This window comes from Micropterus salmoides, unplaced genomic scaffold, assembly GCF_014851395.1.
Source record: "Micropterus salmoides isolate LMB-PRFRI ecotype aquatic unplaced genomic scaffold, ASM1485139v1 Ms_hic_scaffold_8, whole genome shotgun sequence".
NCBI lineage: Eukaryota > Metazoa > Chordata > Actinopteri > Centrarchiformes > Centrarchidae > Micropterus > Micropterus salmoides.
This window is the reverse complement of record NW_024044570.1, coordinates 5,918,981-5,942,486: the sequence shown is the minus strand read 5'-3', so window position 1 is coordinate 5,942,486 and position 23,506 is coordinate 5,918,981. Positions and strand designations below refer to the sequence as shown.

Here is a 23,506-nt window from a genome sequence, read left to right as displayed (position 1 = left end):
AAATTGAAAACAAGAATGCAGGAGAAACAAGCACTTTGTACACAGAATAGTTGAATATGTTTTTAATTCCTGATAATGAAACCGCTACAGCAGAAAGTAAAGATCAGTTACAGCTCAGATACAGCTAGAGGTCGACTGATTGACTAGATTAAACTAGTTTTTAGTGTCAGATTAAACTGCAGTGTTGAAAATAAAAATAGAGGTTTAAATTAAGAGAAACTAACTTCGCAGAGCTTCTTCTGTAAAAGTTTGACATTTTCACTTTGAGAACTAAAGCTGGACATTTGACTTTATTGACATTTTTTGGAAATAATCAACCACAAAGATAATTAAGATTAATCAATAGTAAAAATAATCATTATTTGCAGTGCTAATCCTTCATTCTACACGTTCTACATGCTGTTAGCGATATACCTAACACAACACTTGTTTCACTCTGCTTAAAGGTCCCGGTCACAACAGCATATTTATCAGCAAAATTTCATGACAAAATCTGTTGATTTCATTGTCTGATCTCTGCAATCAGTGGATTCACTACTGAGAGTGAAACAAATTAGTCAGAAGCCATTGCGTAGACTTCAAACTGGCTATTAGGGCCATTGTAGGTCAAATACATAAATAACAGAGCTGGGGGTAAAATTCTGAGAAAAACTCAGAAATTAAAGTCTGTAAATTTACAAGAAAAAAACAAAAAAAATTTATGAGAAAAAAAACTTGAATATTCTCTGGGATAATAAAGCCACAAATTTATGAGAAAAAAAAGCTCAGAAAATAATAATTATTAAAGGCTCTGTACTCAAGGTATTCAGATGTTAATAACAGCCATCACGAATAAGCTACTTTCACCAACCAGTGTTATGAGATACTTCCTTTTGTTCAAAGACCTAAAGCATAAAAAATTGAGAAAGAACTACAGACATTTATAAGTGACGTGTGACATATACTTTCTCCGCCTATCTGGAATCTCCACCTCTTCTCATATGTCTGTACTGTGTCTTGTCCTGTATTTAAGTATATACGTTTTTTTCCTTGTACATTTATAATCCGATATTCTGAGTTTTTTTCTCTGAATATTACCGCCTTCTTCAAATTCTGTTATTGCTTTTCAACCTACAATGGCCATAATACATCTTAGTATTTGAGGGAATGGAAAGCTGGGGAGTATAAATTTGAGGAGGCTATCGTATCAGCTTTGTGGCACTATTTAGTTTTATATAACCCTGCTCGAGTATAAACTGCTCCACAAAGAGATGCAGCATTGTCTGCAGTCACCCAGCAGTGCAAATAGGTTCCCTTCATTTACTGTGCATTACTGTTCTGTTAGCTACATGGCTAGCTTGCTAGAAAGCATGTCTGCAGAATTTGAAGAATAAAACGTTGTTTTTATCACCAAGCTTGTAGCACCAACTGAAGATGCGCAGATGAATTTTGCTGTCACTTTCTGGTGTGGCCACGCCCTTTTGGTTTTTACGATGTTTGAACGCGACATTAGCTAGTAGCAAACCAGCTAGCTTGGCAACTAGCTATTCTGGCGGGACTGTTTAACTACTGCTTGTCAGAAATTGCGCTAGCTAGGTGGGCTATTAGTATTTTGCTCACCAGCTACAGTACCTTGCCAGTTATTTACTATGTCACCAAGATTTTAGCATCGACTACTTCCCAAAAACATGCAAATGACTTCCAGTTTTTAGTTTAGCCGAGCACTAAATATATGGTGTATAAGCACAAACGCATTTAGTTCATAATTACAGCTTATTTCACTTCTGTTCAGTCGACCTCTGTATGCATGTTTAACTCTTTTGGTTTGTTTTTGTTTGGGGGTTTCACAGCAAACATTCAGACTCTGATTGTACATCAGTATAACATTATCAATCAACATGAGACAGACGGCTGAACTATAGGTCTTCACAGGTCCACTCGGTTCCTAAGACCCAACTTGGGCCGGGTTCGCATTATTGTCAGTGTTGGTGTTCTCTCTCCTGGTCAGGTCCATCACATACAGGTCTATAGGTTTTCTGTAGATAAGTACTTTTTTGACCGGGTCCAAGATTTTGGACCTGTGAAGAACCCAAGGCTGAGCTACAACTGTAGCAGACACAGATTGCTGGTATTTGGTCAAATTAGGATCAGGAGAAAGCTGGAAGCTGACTGATTGGTGTTTGGAGCACAGTGAGCTGCTACTGGTTCCCTCTGTGAGTTTGAGTCCAGCTCTACATCAGCAGAGAGGAAACAGGACTGCTGGTCAACAAACAAACAGACAAAAAAACCAAACAGCATCTGCAGCCCGACAGTCCAGTGCTGATACTCTACTTCCTGTCCGGTTCATCTTAGAGTCAACTTTAAATTATTTTTCCGAACACAGGCAGAGTGCTAGATGGATTAAATGGAAACAATCATATTATTTCTAATCTATTAAAATGTATATTTTGTATGACATTGTCCCCTAGAAGCTGCAATATCTGCAAACATAATATCCTTATGATTTAGATATTAACAGTTTGTCCTGAGGGTGGTGCTGGAGGAAAGCTGATGGAGTCATTAAAATCTTAATGGTTCATTCTCTTGAAAACAGGAATGAGATCGGGACGTTATGATGATCTGAAAAGATGTGTGGACCCAATTGTTGGACAGACTGACTTCACCATCCTGACGTATATTGAAGAAAATGAAACTTCACTTTGAATAATATTAGTAAACATTACAGACAATGCTGCTACATGTAGATTGTATTTAGTAAAAAGAATTAACCCTGTGGACACAGTGAGCAGATGGCTGAATATCAACACTGGACTTTACAATGAAGCTTCCTTCAACAAAACCAGAATTAAAACAAACTTCAAAATCAATATGAACCTTCCACTCATACAAAAGAAAATCCTAACAGGGTTTTGTATCTAACAAGTGAAACAAGCATTTTTCACATTGCGATGGATTAATTTATACACAGACAGGTTTTTTTGGAAACTACATCACCAAAAGTACTTGGAGTACCCTGTCAATACACTTCACTGCAGTGACAAACAAGGCTACATCTACTTATGACCCATTTAGCTTTGAGCTAAATGCTAACAAGCAAATGTTTATCCCCTAGATATTCACCGTCTTAGTTTAGTGTGGTAGCATGTTAGAGCTGAGGCTGCTGGGAATTCTCATTGAAACATAAGTTTGTGTAGCAGAAACACGTTATTTTCCTCAGATTATTTTTGCGGCTCCACGTTGGGAACCACTGCTTTAGTGTTCTTTTGACCTTTTCTTGTATGTGAATCTTATTTGATGGGTGGAAGGTTCAAATGATTATCCTGAGGTTTCACAAAACAAAATTAACCACACAGTTCAACACATCACGTCACACTGCGAGTAAATTGAAGTTCCAGCTACAAACTTAAGCTAATTTTTGAAGACAGAATATCTGCACAGTTTGTGTGAAACATTGTGTTAAAGCGCTACTTCTTCGGGTGATTTGCTGCATTTGCTCTGAGTTCATTTGCATATTGAGCAGAAATGGAAGATTAAAAACAAAACAATCGTGTGTGCTGCTCAGCCACGACCAGCTTGACTGACACATTTTCTTGACAAAAATTGCAATTTGAGATTCGACTTTTTTTCCTAAATAGCTGGGAATTAAAATATGTAAAAATACAATTTCATAGTTAGAACTGAGCTCTGGTCTTCCTGGAGACGACGGGAACACGGAGGACTGGAGACAACTCTAACTGACCTGTTTGAGAATCAGAAAGTAATCCTCACACGGCTTCAGAACAGAGACGGTGACTGTGAAAGAACAGGGGAAAATAAATCTCCAGTCAGCAAGTACCAATCATGTGAAGGGGATTTACTTTCTACTTTTCATAAATGTGAATCAACCCCTGACCTCTAATGATCACATGACCCTACCAATGCCTGGCAGGTGTCTGGCATCCTTAAAACATGTAACAGATAATTCCAAATCTAGGAACATCTAGAGTATTTTAAGTAATTAAAAACAACCCAACAACAACGTCTAATCCATTTTTATGCCAAGTGAGTAGGAAAACTCTGTTCTGTTCATATGGGCTGCAGTCGAGACAAGTCCTAGTCAAAACATCCATAAAGCAAAGACAAGTCAGAGATATCAGAAAAAACATCTTGTGACCGGCCTCGAACCGAGACTACAGCAGTAGTCTGACTAATGTTTAGATTATTTCTTTACAAAGAAAATTCATATAGACATTAGTCAGAGCATTTCAAAGCAGTTTCAAGTCCAAATAGGGGTCACGTCAAGACCGCAGTAACATTAGGCCAAGAACAAAACAAGTCAGACTCAAAACACCCACAAGACTGAGAAATGGCTGTAATGAAACACTCACCAAGACGGAAACGAGGTAACAGATGGGACTTGAGTCCTCCAGCACAGTAGAGAATGTGGAAAAATAATATAAATACAAAAGGGGATATAGACATTCGTCAACCGGCCAAGTAACCTCTTATACTCCACTAGGACGCCTACGTGAATGGAAATGAGTTCTATGGGTATCTCCTTCTCTTCCCTTTACAGACATGCCCTCTTTATACTAATGCAGTTTTTTGCAAAACAGTATAAAAAGTTATTTTCGCCTGTTCTAAAAATGTTTTTTGAATATTTATGCATGATGTCTGTAGGATGGTAAACAGTATTGGAAATGCATAAACTGGGATTTGGTTTTGAATAAGGTAGTAATCCCTGTTGATTGATCCCTGGAGGGATCTCTTTTTGTTATCTTGTATTCATGTTTTCGCAGCACCCACGTACCCAACTTTTGTTGTTAAACCTTGTACTAAACCCTCTTGTGAATAAATAGCTTTTCCACCTTACCAAAAACACCTGCTTTATGCGTACGTCCCTTACCCCTAGTGAGCTGGGACGTAACAGTGCTGATAGCAGCCACTTCATTTAGCTACAACCATTTTTGTTGTATAAAATAATCTACTGTGACCTCTAGGATAATCACAGCCTCATGAAGCTTTACAACCACCACTAGAGGAACCCCCACCCCCCAAAAAGACTAAAATGGGTCAATGGTAGGGAGGAGGAGTCAAAGCTGAGTCCAAATGGGGTCAACACCCATAACCGTTGACTGAAAGCAGCCAGTCTACTAAAGAAAGCCTCTAGACTTGGTCAAAACAAAAGTCTGTAACAGGTGCGACAGGTGGCTGACACTGAAACAAATCCGAGTCACAACACCCACAAGACCCGATTCAAGTCCAAATGCAGGCACCTACAACACCGACTAAACTGTGACAGGTCAGAGTCATGACAAAACAAACGCTCACAAGACTGAGACAAATCAGATTCAAGACACGTCCAAGTCTAAACACCAATGTGACCTGAAAAAAGTCTGAGTCAACTTAAAAAGAGACCAAACTTGAGATTAAAACCAGACTAATAGCCATTCTATAGGCAGTGGCATGTTGCTTTGACATTTTCAACTTACAGCAGCTATCTGTTTACACATTTTGTTTTCTGTAACAGGTGGTGGGGAGGAGGAGTAAGGAGTGCTGTACACAGAGAGCTGGAGAGAGAGAGAGAAACCTGCAGGATGTTCGTCTCTCTCCTCAAAGGTGCATAATGGCTAGCAGGAAGAAAACCCCCAGAACTACAAGGAGGACGATGAAGAGCTACGAGGTGGAGGCCCTGGTGAGAGGAAACACTCGACACAACTGGCAAAACACTTGTTTCTGTTGAGCTCAGTGAATGAATGGTGAATGAGATGTAGTGTAAAAGTGCTTGGAGTGGTCGAAAAGACTAGAAAGGCGCTATACAAATACGGAGCATTTACATGCAACAGGCAGCATTTGTAACCTCAAGGTAACCAGATCATCAAGTCATGATCTGGGGATTATAGGGAAAAAATCTTATCAAACAAGACGGGTCTTAGTTTTAGGACCCGAGTTCAATATTTAAATTAAATCAGGTGCCAGACACCCGCCAACCATGTTCACATCGAAACACCAACGGCTTCGCCCAGAACTAATCCAGAACCTGAGGATGAAGCCTTACTCTCCAGGTCAATCATTTCCTTATTATATCCTACAAACAGCTGCAAGTTACCAAGGAATAGATTTAAAGCTGTTATGGATGATTCAAAGAAACTACACCTCACTTCTTGTCTGGAAATCATTTTGGACTTTCAGACCCAAGTTTTGTTTTGTTTCGTTCTGTAGGCTACCGCTCATCTTTGTTGAGTAACTCATTGCTGATTCAGTAAATCCTGTCGAGTCTACTTGTGAAAAATGTGAAGGAGTGTCATGAGATGGTGGCAGCAGTAGTAACATAGGCAGAGGCTGAAAACAGATAGCCCACTCCAGTGTCTGACAGGGAACAATGGGGGCGAGGGTCTATATTGCACAGGGGTTGGTGAGATCCTCGAACACCAATGGTTCTTCGATCCCTCGTGCAAACAGCTTGATCAACTGGCAGTGCACTCTTGGGAAAAAAAACAGAAGGAGACAGTGGTTTTAGGAGAAATTTAGCCTGGGTTAAAATATTTGACATTGGCAAAGCAGGAAACTCCCAGAGGGTCGTGGTACCTGACATCAATGGCCGTGTGAGTCAGGATCTCGCCATCGCAGTTCCAGCTGCTGTAGGCGGGGGCACAGCCGCATGCCGGGTGGTCTCGGCAGATCTGGCTGAAAATCTGGTGTTTGCCGGTCTCTCGCAGGTCCAGCTCCAGGTCCGAGTCGCTCTGGCAGTGACGCGGTGTGAAGCGGAAACGCCGCACACGGTGGACCTCCACAAAGGTCAGGTCAAACTGGTGAAGACAGAAGGAGTAGACAGTGAGGGAGGCCTGGAGGGAAGCAGGTCTAACTGTGCCAGGTGTTTGGGATTTGCATTAAATCAGTATTTAATTTGTCCAATGAAAACTGAGGTTTTCTTCTCTGAGAAAACCAGAGGTTTCTGTCTTTCAATTATGATTATGTGGAAAGACCATAAACCAGAATTCTGATTTACCTGGTCATCTTTGCTGGTGTGTCGAAGGAGGTGTCTGAGGAAGTCAAAGCGGGAGCATTTTCGGACCAGGATGAGGTCTGTGGTGCCGTCGGCCAGGTGAGCAGCAGGTGAGAGGCCTTTGGGGCTGCGAGGACAAGCACAGCTCATACTGGCAGCATTAATGGCCAGGAACTTCCCTCGGATTGTCCTCCACTCGTCGTCACTCTCTGCAACCAAACCAAAAGACAGACTTGACCTTTCTTACTATTGCTGCTGCCTTTATCACTCCGGGTTGTGTGCAAGTTCTCAAGAGTTTATTTAAACAAAATTAACTGAAGGGTTTCCAGAATATAACCACAGTCAACAACAAATACATTCAGTAGCATCTAAGTATGGAGAGGAAATGCGGAGCATGAAAACCAAACTCCGTCTGCAGATTAAGATCATGGGCTATGATTGAAAGCTCCAGAAAAGCTACTAAATAGATAGAGATCGAGGTAAGATTGTTTTGTCGACTTGCACATTAGGTCTTTTCATGTCAACCCTGGTGATTTTCATTTCTTGTGTACTGGACGATCTTGTGGCGTGCCCCAGGGCTCCATTAACGGACCACTTTTATTTCCAAAAACAGCACAAATATAATCTAAGATTCAAGATATAAATCAATCAATCTTTGGAGTTGTTGGAAGGTGTATTTTCATCACTTCTGATGAATCCATGCTTGCAGTTCACCCATGTAAAAATCTATTTGTTTGACAGGATATCTAGCCTGTGTTTTGGAAGCTTTGGATGAAGATTTGTTGAACTCACCGCTGTTTGATGCTTCATCCATCTTGTATGTCTCAGCTCTCTCTGAAAGTAGCTGCCCATTGTGCTGACAAACCAAACAGCTGAAAATGTACAGACACACGGATGTTACTTTAAAAAAAAAGGAATAAAACAATGTGTTGTGTTTTAGCTACTAAACTGTCACATGAACCAAATCCTTTGCTGAATTCAAACTGCTTTAACCTCTAAATTGAACTGTTAGCTAACCTGAACTGAACCAGTTTTGCCCATTACCTGAACTGTCAACTTACCTGAACTTATCAGTTTTGGTTGTTAAACTGAAGCGTTGGCTAACTTGAACCAGACTTATTCTTTTTTTGTATTTCAAACAAACATATTTTCTCTCTCACTCTCTTACCCAGATCGACACCTGGCAGCGTCCCGTGGCGTTCCTACGATGCCTTTGGCCGGCAGGTAGGAAACTGCTCCTTCATAGTAATGATGAGTCAGGAACATCTTCACACCTGCAGGAGTCGGAGCAGAGATGGATGAGACAACTTTCATCCTCATCATCAGTACAAGGTCTATTCATATACATCTGACAGCTACCTCACCTACTAATCACACCTTGTTATACCTGCTCTAATTCACTTTCACATTCATATCTGTTGTCAATCATACAGCACTTGTATTGCTGGGTCCGCCCTGCACTTTGTTTGTATGCTGTTGGTGTTGTTTCATATGTAACATTGTTTGTTTTTTATTTGTAAAGTTCTGGATGAATAAGGAAAAGAACACCTCTATATACATGTGACATTCACATAAAAATAAACTTAGCTGCTGTTCACCTCATTGCTGCCTTCAGACTTGAATTACAGCAGTCGGTAGTTGAAAATATTGTGTTATGAAAACAGGGAACATTAATAACATTCAGTAAAAGACAAAATTGCCTTAAATTACTAGCAAAGCAAAAAGCTTTGTAGATTATTTGTCTTTTTTTAACACGGCAGCTCTGGGGTTGTACACAGGACTGAAGAAAACGATCTGCTCTGCATTTTTTAAAGCTAAAAACGTATTATATATTTTGATTTCACACTCAGAAGATTCAGAAATGAGGATCGAATTTATTGCCAAGTTGTTTATACACATTCAAGGAATTTGTTTTGGCGACTAAGGTGTGCAGAAACAATATAAACATAAACCTATATATAGATATCTAATGTGTATGAGTGTGTAATTGTTATATTATGTAAGAACATCATTTAAACAGAATGTAGTTAAGGACAGAGGTTTGTCTTATTTTGTTCATTGTTATAGAGAACAATTTCATGATGTATTATTTGTTATATTGACATAATTTGGGTTTAAAAAAATATTACTAATATATTTTTGACTTCACCCTCCTCACTCTTTCTGAAACCAAACCTACACCCTTGATAATATGAGAACTGGTGTGAAACGAATAATGAATAAATGTCTCGAGAGCCCCAACCCACTTGATGGGATGATGGAAATGTTGTGTTGTTGAGATGTATTGTCTACAGGAAGCTCCAGTTACTAATAAAGCAGCTGGTTCAATTCCCAGGATTGTAACTAACACCACAGACTTATCCTGATAACATCTGAACACATGTTGTATTTCTACCTGAGAGGTCGTATCTGGCCGGACCCATCCATCTCTTCCTCTCACTGTCAGTTAGCACGTCCCCGTAGAAACCGTATCCCAGCAGAGAGACGGAGTATCTCAGGAACGTGTTGTTGTGATGAACCGAGCAGACGTCCATCGGCTGAGAGTCTCCTGAACACACCCATAAACACACACAATCAACAATCAACATACTAACATAAAATAAAATGTTTTTAAGAAATACAATTAAAAAACTAGACATGCAACCAGGTTCTGGAGTCTAATAATCCAAGGAAGATAATACGGAAGCTATGTGTGATAAATAAGGCTCAAACAGGTGTTTTGCTCAGAGAGCTTCCTGCTGTGCATGTTCAGGGCCTGGTTTCTCAAAAGGACACTAGATGGCAGCGTGAGACCCTGGAAAGCAAAGTAATGTACACAATGGACTGGGTTTTCATTAAATTTGGATAGAACTTATAATACTAACATATTATCTTGAAAAAGCTTTACAGCACCACCTACTGTTGGATGTCACAAAATAAGGCATGGTTGATCACATCCAGCATTAATGTAACAAATCTGGTGCAATTTGGATTATCGATTGGTGAGATAATGAGATTGGTTTTCCAAAATAGCAAAATTACTCTGTATAATCATTATCCGTCACATAATCAATTTAAACATCTAGATTATAAACACACATAAATCTGTTTAAGGTGAGACCAATTTCATCACTCTTTAGTTAAACAGACTAGTTTGCAAAATTGAGTTGGGCTGAATAATTATTTTCATTATTGATTTATCCTCTTATATTAATTATCTGATGAATCATTTGATCTATAAAGCATCAGAAAACGTCAGTTTTCCCAGAGTGCAAGGTGACGTCTTCTGATGTGTTGTTTTGTCTGACCAACAGTCCAAAACCCAAAGATATTCAGTTTTACCAGGAAAAGCAGCAAATTCTCACATTTGACAACATGAAACCAGCTAAAGTTTATTTTATTTATTCTTCAAAAAATGACAAACTATTACCTGATTATAAAAAAAAGTTAATTTTCTATTGATAAACTAAGCGATTTTTACATATGAGGAATTTGCAAAAACTTGACTTTAAAGGGGACGGACGTGGTTCAATTAATTAATACTAGAGGAGGAACTTCTATGACTTTCATGAGTCATTTTACAAATGAGCTGTTAAATTTCATCACTGCAGGACAAAACCTCATCCTTTCAGTTTTGATCCTTTTAGATGCGTGTTTTGTGTAGAACATGTTAAATAACCTGTCAGGTGCTGAAATGATTCTATTTCATGTGTAGTGAGAACATGTGACTGACCCACAATGATGTGCAGTGCAGAGGTCACAGGGTCGTTGGTGCCCACAGTGGCGAAGCAGATACAGTCTGTTGAACCTGAAACAAACAGACATAGAGAGACGTTCAAGACCCGATCACTTCGTCCAGCTCAAACAACCGAATGTCACATCCTCCTCTTATGTGCGTGCAAAAATGCTCTATAACTATACAGTGTGTAATAACTTTCTGAAATGTCCTCTTTGACATTAACTAATTTTTAGGATTAAGAGTGTAGAATGGTCAACTGTGAGGTGAAGAGAAGGTCTGACAACATCAGATATTCTGATTATATGCATAAATATTGCCTGTTTTATACAAAGCTTTAAAAAAAAAAATTGGCTCATTTTACAACACTGCTGCACGGAGCAACACACACACACACACACACACACACACACGCCATTAATTAACCAGGTGAGCTCCTTCTCCTCTACTGCTGCAGAGAAAAATAAATGTCTCCCTGATGACTGTGTGTTTATAGAGCACTTAAGCAGAACAACAGAAGACAAAAGAGGACACAAACAAACAGAATAAACTGAGAAACAAGGCCACAGTCAGTACCTGCATTTATACACCGGTGACAGAGAATCCTGTTCTCTGATTGGCTGTCAGCTGTCTATTAAAATAATTTTACCTCAAACATAGTTTATTCTTTGACCTCTATTTTAAAGCTCAGGCTATATTAAACTGCAGGAAACTACAGAAACGTCCCTCATAGAGCCTCCTCTACAACCTCCTCAAGGGCCCGTTGAGGCTCCTCAAGGACCTCTACAACTTTACAAACATTTGGAACCTCATCAGGAACTAAATTAAACATCTCAAGGGCCTCTACAGCCTCTACACAGAGAAGCAACACTGCCTACATTTTAATCCAATCAACCAAACAAAAGCTGTATTCTCTGATTCCCTCTCAGCAGGAGTCACAACTGTGTTTCTGACCTGCAGGAATGATTCCAATGCGAAGCGAGCAGGGAAGCAGAGTTTCGTCCACACAGTTTGGATCTACGCCGGTGTCGATCTGTGTCCTCCAGATCAGCCCATGGATGATCTCACTGAACATGCCGTCACCTCCGACACACACCACCCTGAACCGGGGTCAAAGTGAAATGTTAGCAGGGGCTTACAAAAGTGACAAAAACTAACCGTCTGTGTAAACTGTAACTCTATACACAATGTTACATAAACAAAAGATAAATTCTCTGACCAATCAATTTGTTTACTGTCACTCAAAGTGTAAAAAAAAAAAAACTTCGGATGTAAAACACAAGGCAGCAACCTGACAGGTGTGATCTCTGTGGTGCTTTTATTTTGACGGTTTACCTATATTAGCAGGCTTGCAGGTGTTACAGCATGTAATAATTCATCTGAGGTCTCACCCATCAAACTTCTTCAGCTCCGCCTCCGTCCTCAGATGGTCCCTTGCATGATTGGCGTACTCAGTCACTAGGGAAACAAAACACACAGACTCAATGTGCTATTACTGACACAGGAAGCCCAAGAACAGGAAGTGAGTGATACCGGACATACCGATGACATGCGTGGAGACGCCTGCCTGGGCGAACAGTGGAGCGACCTTATGCTCGTAGATGCGTTTGCCCTGTCGCCTCCCGCCGTACGGGTTGATGTAGACAAGCAGGTGTTTGGGTCTGCTGGCTGTAGACAACAACAGACAGATTCTTTCAACAATCACGTGTGTGTTAGTCAGTGTGTGTGTGTTGGTCAGTGTGTGTATTAGTCTCAGTGTAGTCTCAGTAAAGACGTACTGATAGCGGCGAGCTGCTCTCTGATGCTGCTGACCCAGCGTTGACAGAGCGCCTCCTCTGGACACGTGAAGGTCACCTCAGCACACCGCCAGCGGTGCTGCTGGCACCTCTCCACATAAAACACTGAAACACAACAGACACATGTCAGAACTGATCATTTTGATTAGCTGCTTCACATTAAAAACATTTCTCCCATGAGCCAATGGCATGCTTTTATTGTGAAGGAACTACAGAGACAGATTTAGCCCCCAGTTATTGAGATATTTCCAGAATTCATTCTCATGCTGCCTCGTTCAGTTAGCGCTCAGAGCTCTGAGTCAATCCACATAGTGAACATACAGCTGTGCATCCAGATGTGTATATTGTGTTTTAAGGTGTTTCCAGGTGTTTTAACTGTGTTTGTACATTTCCAGCTGTTCATCCTGTGTTTCCAGATTTTTGTTTTACCTGTGAAGGCCTGCCTGCAGTCCTTTCCTTCTCTCTCTTTGATCTTTTTCCAGCTGCCATCATCTCTTTTTCTGCTGCTGCTCTCCTCCTCTTCCTCTCTGACGGAGATGATCTCTGACACTGACACACAGTGACACACACCTGACCACACACAAAAAGTTTGTTAGTTGTTTGTACAGATCAGATATCTCGGAGCCTCTCTGCAGCACCTGAACGCACCATCAGATAGCTGGTTGAGTTTCAGTTCCAGGAATGACGTCACTGCAACCAAATGAAACCTCAAATGCAGCAACATTCACATGATATTTAAAGAAATGAACTGAAACCAACTGGTTCTCTGAACTATATTCTTTGGTGTTACAGAGAACTGAAGTAAAACCAGGACTTCCAGGATCTTCCAGGCCTCAATATGACCTGTGAGGCTCATGTCACACTGGCTCCTGACTGTCCCTCTGACCCACTATAAGGCTGACTGCAGCCTGAAATCCTCTGGTAGTTCTTTATAACTCCCAGGTTGAGACTAAAAACCAGAGAAGACCGGGTCAAGGAAGATTCTCAATGACCTGTACATTATATCAGAAGTGGATTTTGATGAATCATATTTATTTGTGCGATTTTAACATTAATTTCCTAAATTTATTCATTTATATTTCATTTCACACAGATGTAGCTTGGTTTTATGTTTTTTAATAAGTCTACAAAATAGTAGTGAGACAAAAAAACAAAACACCCCTACCTCGCATTCAAATCTAGGGTTTACTAGCTGACCACCTGAGGCCCTTGATTAGCTGTCGATCACATGATCTGTGTCATGTTCACAGATGTGTGATTTAACATGTTACACACTGTTAACCACGAGGGCAGAAACTCTGCTGTACAACAAGGACATGAACTGAGACACTGATATCATCAAGCATCAACGCTTTGCCGGTGTTCTGTTTCCACCTGCGCGATGTTCCCCCCCCCCCCACTAGCTTTCCGACAACTCTGCCTCCGATTGGCTACTACTCGCTGCCTCCATTGGTTTGGTTGGTTAAGGTTAGCCATTCAGAGACAGAGTAGGGGCGAGAAGGGGGCAGGACTTGACACAAAGTTGGCGGAAAACTGGTGGGAAAAATATTAACGCTTTCCACCTGAAGGCGCCATGAGGGGAACTTGTGAATGCCATTTTTAAGCAATTGGTGGACTCTAGCTAAGCTACGCTAACTACGATGTTGCTCTCTCATAAACAATGAGAATAATATTCCTTTAAAGAACGCTTGTTTAAACAGTTTCTGAAAGCAGAAGCGCATAAATCTACAAACAGAAGACACTACAGCAGAGTTACTGAAACTATTCAGACAAACTACACATGAAACACTGAACCAGGAGCAGCGAGGAGGACAGCATGTTTCTGCTGGATTTGATGTTGATGGAAAACGACACCAAAACAGACACTTTCTACTTCTCTGAAAACATGAGTTTTATTCCAAAATGTGAGTTTTGATTCATCTTTAATGAAATCAGGACGACTTAATGAAATAAAAAACAATGGTAGTAGTTTGACAGTAGTCTGGAATCTGTCCACTTTCTATTTTATCTTTTTAAAATACATTTCTAAGATGAATAAGCATCATTTTGGAACATAACAACATGTTCTGTTTGGGAACACACAAACAGCTCAGCCATCAAACATAGAAACATGTCCTAACAGCAGCACCACAATCACTAAATCTGCAGGTCGGTAGGTGCGGGGGCCCGCTGCATTGTGGGAGCAAAATCTCCTACCTGAGTCTGGTCGACGAGGGAACGAAGGAACACAAAACCCTGTTGGAGAACCACACAGTTACCAAACACCCAACAGAGCAGGGCTCACCCAGGAGACTGTCGGCTGGGACACCCCTGAACCGAAGTCAACTGTGGAAGACCGCCACAGTACAGGCAGTTCAAGGTTATCAGTGTAATCAGAAATAAATAAAAATGCCTTATATTATTCCTTTAATGAGTAATTTTACTTTATGCCGCAGCTTAGTTATTGCATTTCCCTGGATCAGTCCTTGACAATATTAAACAGCATCTAGTGGCCCCACTTGATATTGCAGGATCTAGTGTTGTAGTACTCAAGACAGGTCTTGGTCTTGAGACCGGGTCTTAATACCACCTTTTGATGGTCTTGGTCTCGTCTCGTCCTCGACCACATTTGTACTCTGTCTTCTTGTCTCGGTCTCGGACATTGAGGACTTGGGATTTTATCTCAAGATCAGTCAAGACCATAACTTTGGGAGTATCAATAAATTGCTTCTGCATTGTCTGATTTATTTGTTAACATCCTAACCTCCAACAAATAACCCTAATTAAAAATGTGTTGTTCCCGTTAACGACTGTCAGGCCTCCCCCGCGATGGTAAGCATGGAAAAGGAGTGTTGAATAAAGATGTTTTTACGTTGATTTCAGCTCTTAGTGTTTGTATGTGGGTGTTATAATGGGAATGTGGATCTTTCAGATCAATATGAGAAGTACCTATGATCTCGATCCACATTTTATTGTGTGTCATGTAATGTGGGGAACTGGTCTTGGTCTTGACTTGGTCTCGGTTTGGGCGGTCTTGACTACAACACTAGCAGGATCACATGATGCACACCGGCCTTTTTTCCCTCCCATACACAATCATTACAAAAGGAGTTGTTGTAATTAATAAACCCCTGAAATGACTCTTTGTATAATCAGAATTTGATCCCTTCTATCCAGTAACATTTGGAAAGTTTAGATGAGCCATTTGATTAAATCTTTCCCCCCCATTTATATGTGCGGGAAGCCAACAGGAAGTCTAAAAAGAGCCACACAGTCCCAGTGAGCATCTTTCATAGGGATGAATGCGGCGCCATCTTTGAACATCTTTTTCTTTATACAGCCACGTGTTAATCACCGTCTTGGTAAAGCTTGTTTGCACACTAACATTTGCTATTTCGCACTAAACATAAAGTGCAATTGAAGCTGATGGGGATGTCATTAGTTTTGCAGGCATTTGTATTAGAAGAAGTGACCTGATGAAAAGTGATCACCAAAGTCAAACGTACATCCTGAATGTCTGTAATACATTTCATGGCAGTTCATGTCATGGATATCTGTCAAGATATCTGAGTTTGGACCGAAGTTCAACATAGAGCCACGCCACTACAAAAAATAAACCAAAATCTACATTATGACTGACTGTGATGGAATCAGTGTTTTTTTGTCTTTAGCAATGTACCCTATCAACAGTATATCACAAATCTTGTCTATTTGTTGATACAGAACTAAGAATTAGTATATATATATAAAAATAGGTTTGAAGTAGGTTTAAAGTCATTTAGAAATGGTGTCTCCATTAAAGACAAGTTTAATTTTACATTAATTTAAATCTAAGGGATCTGTATCAACACTGTCTGTTTGTGTTGTATGTTTGAAAACATTATTCAGAATCAAAAATCCAGTATTGGTCAGGTTATAAAATATACACACTTGAACGGGAAAACTTTATCAGTAAATTTTAATATACTGAAGTGTAAACGGACCCGTCTTATCTCCCCACCACTCAAAGCACTTTACACTACATACACACACACACACACACACACACACACACTCTTAACACCAACCTTCCAATTAGTGGACAACTAGCTCTGCCTCCTGAGCCACATCAACAATATATTTGGGTAATAAATGTCCTACTATATTTATTAATATGTAGTTTTAAACTTTTGTAAATGTTCTGAAAATAGCAGCAGCTCCTCTCAGCAGCAGCAGCAGCAGCAGCACAGAAAGCAGGTCAGACATTAAAGATTCACAGCTGAAACACACACTGCAGTCTGTTTCAGGTTTACACACCCAGCAGTTTACACATAGCAAAAGCAATGTGGATGATCAACACCTGAACACAGAAAGGAGCTTCAACCTGCTGACACCAAACACCGTCAGTCCTCTCAGGTTCTTTCATGCAGCAACTGGTTCATGTTCACAAAGACAATGTGAGGCAACTGGCAGTTCTGGATCATGAACACTAAACATAATTGACTGAAAATATTTGATTTGTAAAAATGTCGAAATCCTGCAAACATAAAAACTGAAGGAGACAAGTCAACCACGACTCCCAAGAGACATTTCAGTAAGAAAATTCACGTTAATTAACGCCCCACTGAAGTCAGAAAATGTTTGGTTTGAACAACATGGCTGCTGAGTAGAAACGTTGGATTAATGGTGTGAAATCACGTATTTCATACACATTTACTACATATTTGTAATATGGTATTAGGTTGTGTAGCTCTTGCTAGTATCCATCTATCTATCTATCTATCTATCTCATGCTTTGTTGATGCTTGTGTGTTGTTCCTCAAATGCAAGTCGCTTGGTATAAAAGTGCCTGGCAAATGAGTAAATGTAAATGAGGTTCTAACTGTTGGTTTGATGTCCAGTTAGAGTGGCCTAGATTAATTCGGAAAGTTATTGCAGTAACAAACTATGTGACAAAAAGCACTGTGTAATAGAAAGCTTCATACTGTTTCAGCATACTTGGATAACAGTGCTAATCCAACACATCTTTGTAGCAGCGTCCATGTTGTTTCGAGGAGCATGTGAATGAAACATAAAATCCCGGCGTTTCTACAAAGTGTAATCTTTACCTGCACAAACATTCAGCAGGTGTAAAAAAGGTTTCTGATTCTGGCTGAGGCAGCCTGCGGTCAGTCAGCAGGTCACAATGCACCCTGAAAACTTCCTGCTCTGCTGCTCTGAATATTCAAATAAGCCATTTCCTGAACACCGCTCACCTGACTTAGATGATACTGATTATTTTTTATTATGGTTGTGTAACAGTTATTATTATTACTACTACCAAGCCATTCATCATCAATATCTTACAAAATATCATCACAGCACTTATTTTATCACAAGCTCTACAGATTAATACAGATGAGAAGCGAGTGAAATCCCATCAGAGGCGGATTGATGCCGGAAACAAGGGTGGAAACGTGAGTTAGACTTGGAGAAAGGTGTTTGTTCAAAAAGTCAAGTTCAAGTTTATTTATATAGCGTCACAAGCCAACTCTTTGCCCTTGACAAAAAGGAGGTGAGACACAACAGGTTTGCAAGCCAATGGTATGATTTATTATAAAAGTAAAAGAAGAAATCAAATGATCACCAATAATATGTGGTGTGGCAAAGTATGACTATCAGTTATCAGTATGTGTGTGTTGTCAGGATTAACCAAAGAAGAAACACAAGACAAACCCGGTAGGATGTCGGCCTAGGAGGAGAGAGAACAAAAGACTGATCAGTCCTGGCTAAATAAGCTCTGAAGGTAGAGCTGCACAGGTGATTGTCCAGCCCAATCAGCCTCCCTGCCTGCAGCCAAATCTGTCCAACACAACGCTTTCAATGTCGGAGACCCGGCTTAAAAAAAAAAAGTAGTCATTAGCAACCATGTAAGGAGCCTAGCTAATAAGGAGAGCTAAGTTAATGTTAATAATACAGCCGGATTTTCGAGGCTAGCACGCTGCATATAGCTGGTGGTCAACATCGATGCACGCACTCGCGCACGCCCCCTGTCATTCTGTGGGAAACACTGAGCACATTTGACCAAAATGCTTTACAGGTTCAGAATACACAACAAATATACACAACAACAACAGTAGAAAAGGTCAAAAAAATATCACTACTCAACTCTGTTTGAAGGCCAGTGAATAGAGATGGATCTTTAGCAACCATTTGAAAGTGTCAGCGGTTTCAAGTGTTCCAAAGATTTGGAGCAGCTACTGAAAAGTCTCGATCACCTTTAGTTTTTAACCTGGATCTGGGGACATCGAGGAGCATCTGATTGGATGACCTCAGTGCTTTTCAGGGAGTGTGTACAAGCAGAAGTTCTGATAAATAAGAAGGTGCCAAAGCATTTAAAATTTTAAAGACAAGCAATAAAATCTTAAAATCAATCCTAAAGCGAACAGGAAGCCAGTGGAGTGAGGCTAAAAACAGGGGTAATGTGCTTTTTAGTTCCAGTTAGAAGTCGAGCTGCTGCATTTTGGACTAACTGTAACCGATGGAGAGACGGCTGATCCGCACCAACATACAAAGAAAACAGTAGTTTAGTCGAGATGTTATAAATGCGTGAATTACCCTTTCAAAGTCTTTGCATGGCAGGTAGGGTTTGACTTTAGCAAACAGTCTCAGCTGAAAGAAAATGGCTTTTACAACAAAACTAATCTGTTTTTCAAATTTTAAAGCACTGTCAAAGGTCACACCTAGAGCATCTACACAAGCACTTAAATCTCCAGATCAACCGAACACAACAACCTCAGTCCTACTTTCACTCAGAGAGAGAAATTCTGATCCAACCATATTTTAAGATCTCTCAGGCAGTTAAAGCAAGGACTGAAGTGAGGCTTTGTCATTGGATTTTAAAGGCAAATAAATTTGCATATCATCTGCAAAGCAATGAAAGGAGATATTGTGTTTCTTGAAAATGGACCACAATGGCAGCATGTACAGTGAAAAAAGCATGGGGCCCAATGTGGACCCGTGAGGGACCCCACAAGAAAGAGGGGCAGCAGATGAAGAACATTCACCGAGGTGAAAAGAGAAACTGCCAACCATTTGAGTGCTGTGCCCCTAATGGATGGAGTGGTTAACACTATCAAAGGCAGAAGTCAAATCTAAAAGCACTAAAACAGCAGAGTTTCCAGAGTCAAGATCATTGAAAACTCTTAAAAGGGCAGTTTCAGTACTGTGATGGGGCCTAAATCCAGACTGGAATTTTTCATAAATACTAAAATCATCTAAAAATGATTGTGAAGTTGCTTAAAAATCTCCAAGACTTTTGAGAAAAAGGGGAGCTTAGAGATAAGTCTAAACTTAGAGAGAAATTAAGTATCCGGATTCTTCTTTTTTTATACAACAGGTTCCAACACTGAAGAGAGCTGGAACACACCCTGAGCAGAGAGATGTATTAACCAAGGTGACAAGTCAACAATAAACTCCTCTCTCCGGCTCTGACTCACGTTTCCACCAGAGTCTTCCTGCATTTACTCCTCTCTTAAGGGATTTCAGAGCAAGAAATGTCCTTGAGTGAGACCTCAAGTTCCCTGTTAAAAAACCATTTAAAAACAAAGGGTGTCACCAGGAGTCACTCTTTGGGATTCTTTCCACCTGGTACAACAGTTCCAGTTCTTCAAACACATTTTATCTCCTGCGTTTCTCCTGATGTTCCTGTGTTTAGAATACGATAGAAAATGTATGAGGTTTGGTTTATTTTTCCTCACCCCCTGCCTGCAGACTCAGACCTCCACATACCAGAGTGTCAGACTGGATGTTGTGTGTTATGTAACCGGATATATATATAAACATATTTTTTACATGTTCTGATCTCTGCATTAGCTTGTATCTAAGGTCCAAACATGTCCCTTTCTGTTCTTTGTTTATCTCGCAGGATGCCGCGGTGTGTTTAAGCCCGACAGACACACAAAAGGGAGTCAAAGACGCAAAGACAGACAGATTATCTGGGTCTTACTTGGTCTAAACGGGTGGTACACCGGGCTGGAGATCCGTCTCTTCCAGGTGAGCAGGGACCGGCTCAAGCTCACGTCGTATGCGGCGTTTCTGACGCGGAGCTCGGACAGCAGCAGCAGCCTGCCCGGCCTCTCCATCTGCGTCTCTCCGTTCTGCTCCGTCCTTCAGCCGGCTGAGGGGGCAGTGACGGCCCGGGTACGGTTACCTCTGTCCGGGCATGTTCTCTGTGTGTGTGTCCGGGGAGGCTAGTTACAAATGAACGACTATCAAACAGCAGGAGTTTCAGCAAACATATGTCCGTGTAGCGGATTTTTCCACACGGGAGGCTTTTTTTCTGGCAGATAGCGGTTTCCTATCGGAAGTAGGAGGGGCCTGCTGATGCGTTCAGGTGCTGCCAGAATGGTTTTGATTTTGGGACTTTTATACAAAACGACACTAACAACGTGATTATCAGAAAGTATCAACTAAAATTCAAAATTTAATTTTATTTGGAAATTTTACAGTTTATATACTGTTGCAATTTTTTGTCAAGAAACTCTATGTTTTTTTTTAAATCTTTTTTTTAAGCTGTCGTGTCTTTATATGTGGCCCAGGATGTAGAACCCATTAATCGGAAGGTCGGCGGTTCAATCCCCGGCTCCTCCAGCCTGCATGTTGAAGTGTCCTTGGGCAAGATACTGAACCCCGAATTGCCCCTGGTGGCTGTTCCGCCTGTGTGTGAATGGTGAATGCAGATGTAGTGTAAAAGCGCTTTGAGTGGTCTAGAAAGGCGCTATACAAATACGGAGCATTTATACATATATATATATATTAAACTAAATTGGTATCTGGACATATTAAAATACTGCATGGACTCTAAAACTAGAGCCTCATTTAATTTAATTTAATTTGTAATATTTTACATTTTGTGAACTTAAATATAAAACCTGCTGTCAGTTCTTTTTTGTTAATGAAAGGAAAACATTCAGAAATTCAAAGTCTTAAACATGACGTATTTAGTGATATTAATGAAAATCTAAAAGTTGGTTTGATGTGAATAAATTATCATTTTGTGCAAAAATAAAAAAAAAATTTTGGGGGGAGTTGGAAAAAATAATAATCAAATTAATAGATGGAGTTGATATTTAAAGGGCGTTTAAGGTGGTTTTGAAAATCTTACATAACCTCCTTAAAGACAAAAACAACAAAGCAAAGTAGGCCTACTTGCAATTAAAATCAAGGTTCTGGTCAAGTACAGGCAATTTAAAAAAAATCAAGGGCTTACCATTTTTGAATCCTAAAGATCACATATTAAACAGATATCCAATCTTTTGAAATCAATAATTCTCCCCGAGTCTTTCTGTTGGGATGTTTCTATTTTACAATTCCTACATTTCACACAGCACCTGAAAGCATCTGTCGTCATCACGTCGTCTGATCCTGTGACGAGGTACGCAACTGCTGGAAACCAAAATCTATTTTTCTGCTCACTGAGGAGAAGTTTGTTTTGAATTTATCAGTTTTAAGATAAGAGTTTCTTATTAATTTTTACACGAGAACTCACAGCTCATTCACCGTGATCTTATAATATAAGGCAAACCTTTTGTTTCCTGTCATATAACTTTAAAAAAAGCCTTTTACAGGTTTCCCACGGTCATGGAATTACTGGGAAAGCCATGGAATTTTAAAATCCTATCCCATTCCAGGCCTGGAGAAGTCATGGAATTAAGTAAATTCATTGACATTTTGGAAAAGTCATGGAATTTGATTTTGTCAGAGAGGGGCATAGGAGATAGCAAATATGAAAATAACTGACATTACATAGATGGAAAATGTTGTTTAATTGTCATATAATAATTAGACACAGACTTTGGAGTAAATAATGCAATTTTAATGTATGTACTTGTATGTAGTGAGAGCTGATGGAAAATTTAATTAAATGTCATTATTAATTAGCCTATTATTAATAGTCATGGGAAATCTTGTCCTTGAAAATGGGTGGGAACTATTCTTTTATGAATGCTAGCACAATGTTTTAGTGTTCCAAAATGTCTTATCTGGGGCCTGTACCACGAAGCGAGTTCAACATACCCAGGATATGTTTTCGTTATCTGGCTTAACTAACTCTAACAATCGCGATCGGGATTAGCGAACAAGGATTCAACTGCAACACTACAGATATACGACAGTAGCACGGCTGCAGCTGACACATGCAGGGAGACAGAAAATCGCAGACAGCTTAAATGCCTAAATAAACAGGCGTAGGCATAGTCTATAATAATGCGTTGATTTAAAGTGTTCTTATGAGCTGTATGAAATTATCAGCCTTATTCTTTCAGCTCGGCTGTGTGTCGGCGTTTCCACATTGAAAAACTTGTCGTCACTTCAAAAATGACATTAATTTATTTAACACACTCAAAAGTGTTCAAACATTGTCCTAAATTAACTTCATAAAGCAATGAAACGAAAACTCCATTCATGCCATAAAATGTGCTCAAATAGTGGTTGAAAGACTGAATCTCAACATTTAGGCTACTGAAAACCCACCTCATTACCTGCACCCACATAGACATGACTGCAATATCCGTAGTAGACCTAAGAAAGCTATACTAACCTAAAATAGACAGCCTACGTTCATATTAAAATGTAGTATTTCAATATCCCTAACAAACTGCTCATAATATTCAGCCTCACATAAGAAAAGTTTTATTATTATTATTATTATTATTATTATTATTATTGTTAGCCTATTATCATTAGTGGTAGTAGTTGTAGTAGTCAGGATCAGTGGCAAAGTGCCGAGACGGAGTTGTGGACCCCGATGCAGGACACTGGGGACACTGATGCAGTTTAGGATGTTTAATCCAAACAGAAATACACAGGCTCACAGGCAACTGTAGGCAGAGGTCTGAACAAAGGTAACTTTTAATCCAAGACAAATAGGAATCCAAAAACTGGGTTAAGTAGCCTAAGCCGAACACAGAGACAGAACAGAAACTCTCAACACACAATGAGGACATGACAAGGGCAGAACAGAGCTGAGCACATTAGGGGCAAATGAGCAGGGAGGGAGTGAACAGGTGAAACATATCAGGATAATCAGACAAC

The 23,506-nt window shown here is 40.0% G+C and overlaps 1 protein-coding gene across 1 annotated transcript; it reads right to left on the bottom strand.

Moving 5' to 3' along the window:
• Positions 1–47: 47 nt before the first annotated feature.
• Positions 48–20,781, bottom strand: LOC119893588 (ceramide kinase-like). The gene is made up of 13 exons (XM_038705839.1): positions 20,421–20,781; positions 12,905–13,045; positions 12,458–12,580; positions 12,222–12,347; positions 12,071–12,137; positions 11,634–11,779; positions 10,677–10,751; positions 9,360–9,512; positions 8,133–8,238; positions 7,757–7,836; positions 6,968–7,173; positions 6,547–6,767; positions 48–6,442 (listed from the first exon to the last, which is right to left on the bottom strand). The coding sequence occupies exons 1-13, from the start codon at positions 20,554–20,556 to the stop codon at positions 6,355–6,357; spliced, it is 1,668 nt and encodes a 555-aa protein (XP_038561767.1). The 5' UTR covers positions 20,557–20,781; the 3' UTR covers positions 48–6,354.
• Positions 20,782–23,506: the final 2,725 nt, after the last annotated feature.

What these genes read in the sequence shown, in the direction of transcription:
- LOC119893588 (XM_038705839.1), bottom strand. Translation starts at nt 20,556, where the DNA reads ATGGAGAGGCCGGGCAGGCTGCTGCTGCTGTCCGAGCTCCGCGTCAGA. An exon ending in AGAGCAGCTCGCCGCTATCA is followed by an intron (nt 12,348 to 12,457) that starts GTACGTCTTTAC and finishes TGTTGTCTACAG; the next exon opens with CCAGCAGACCCAAACACCTG. An exon ending in ACACCAGCAAAGATGACCAG is followed by an intron (nt 6,768 to 6,967) that starts GTAAATCAGAAT and finishes TGTCTTCACCAG; the next exon opens with TTTGACCTGACCTTTGTGGA.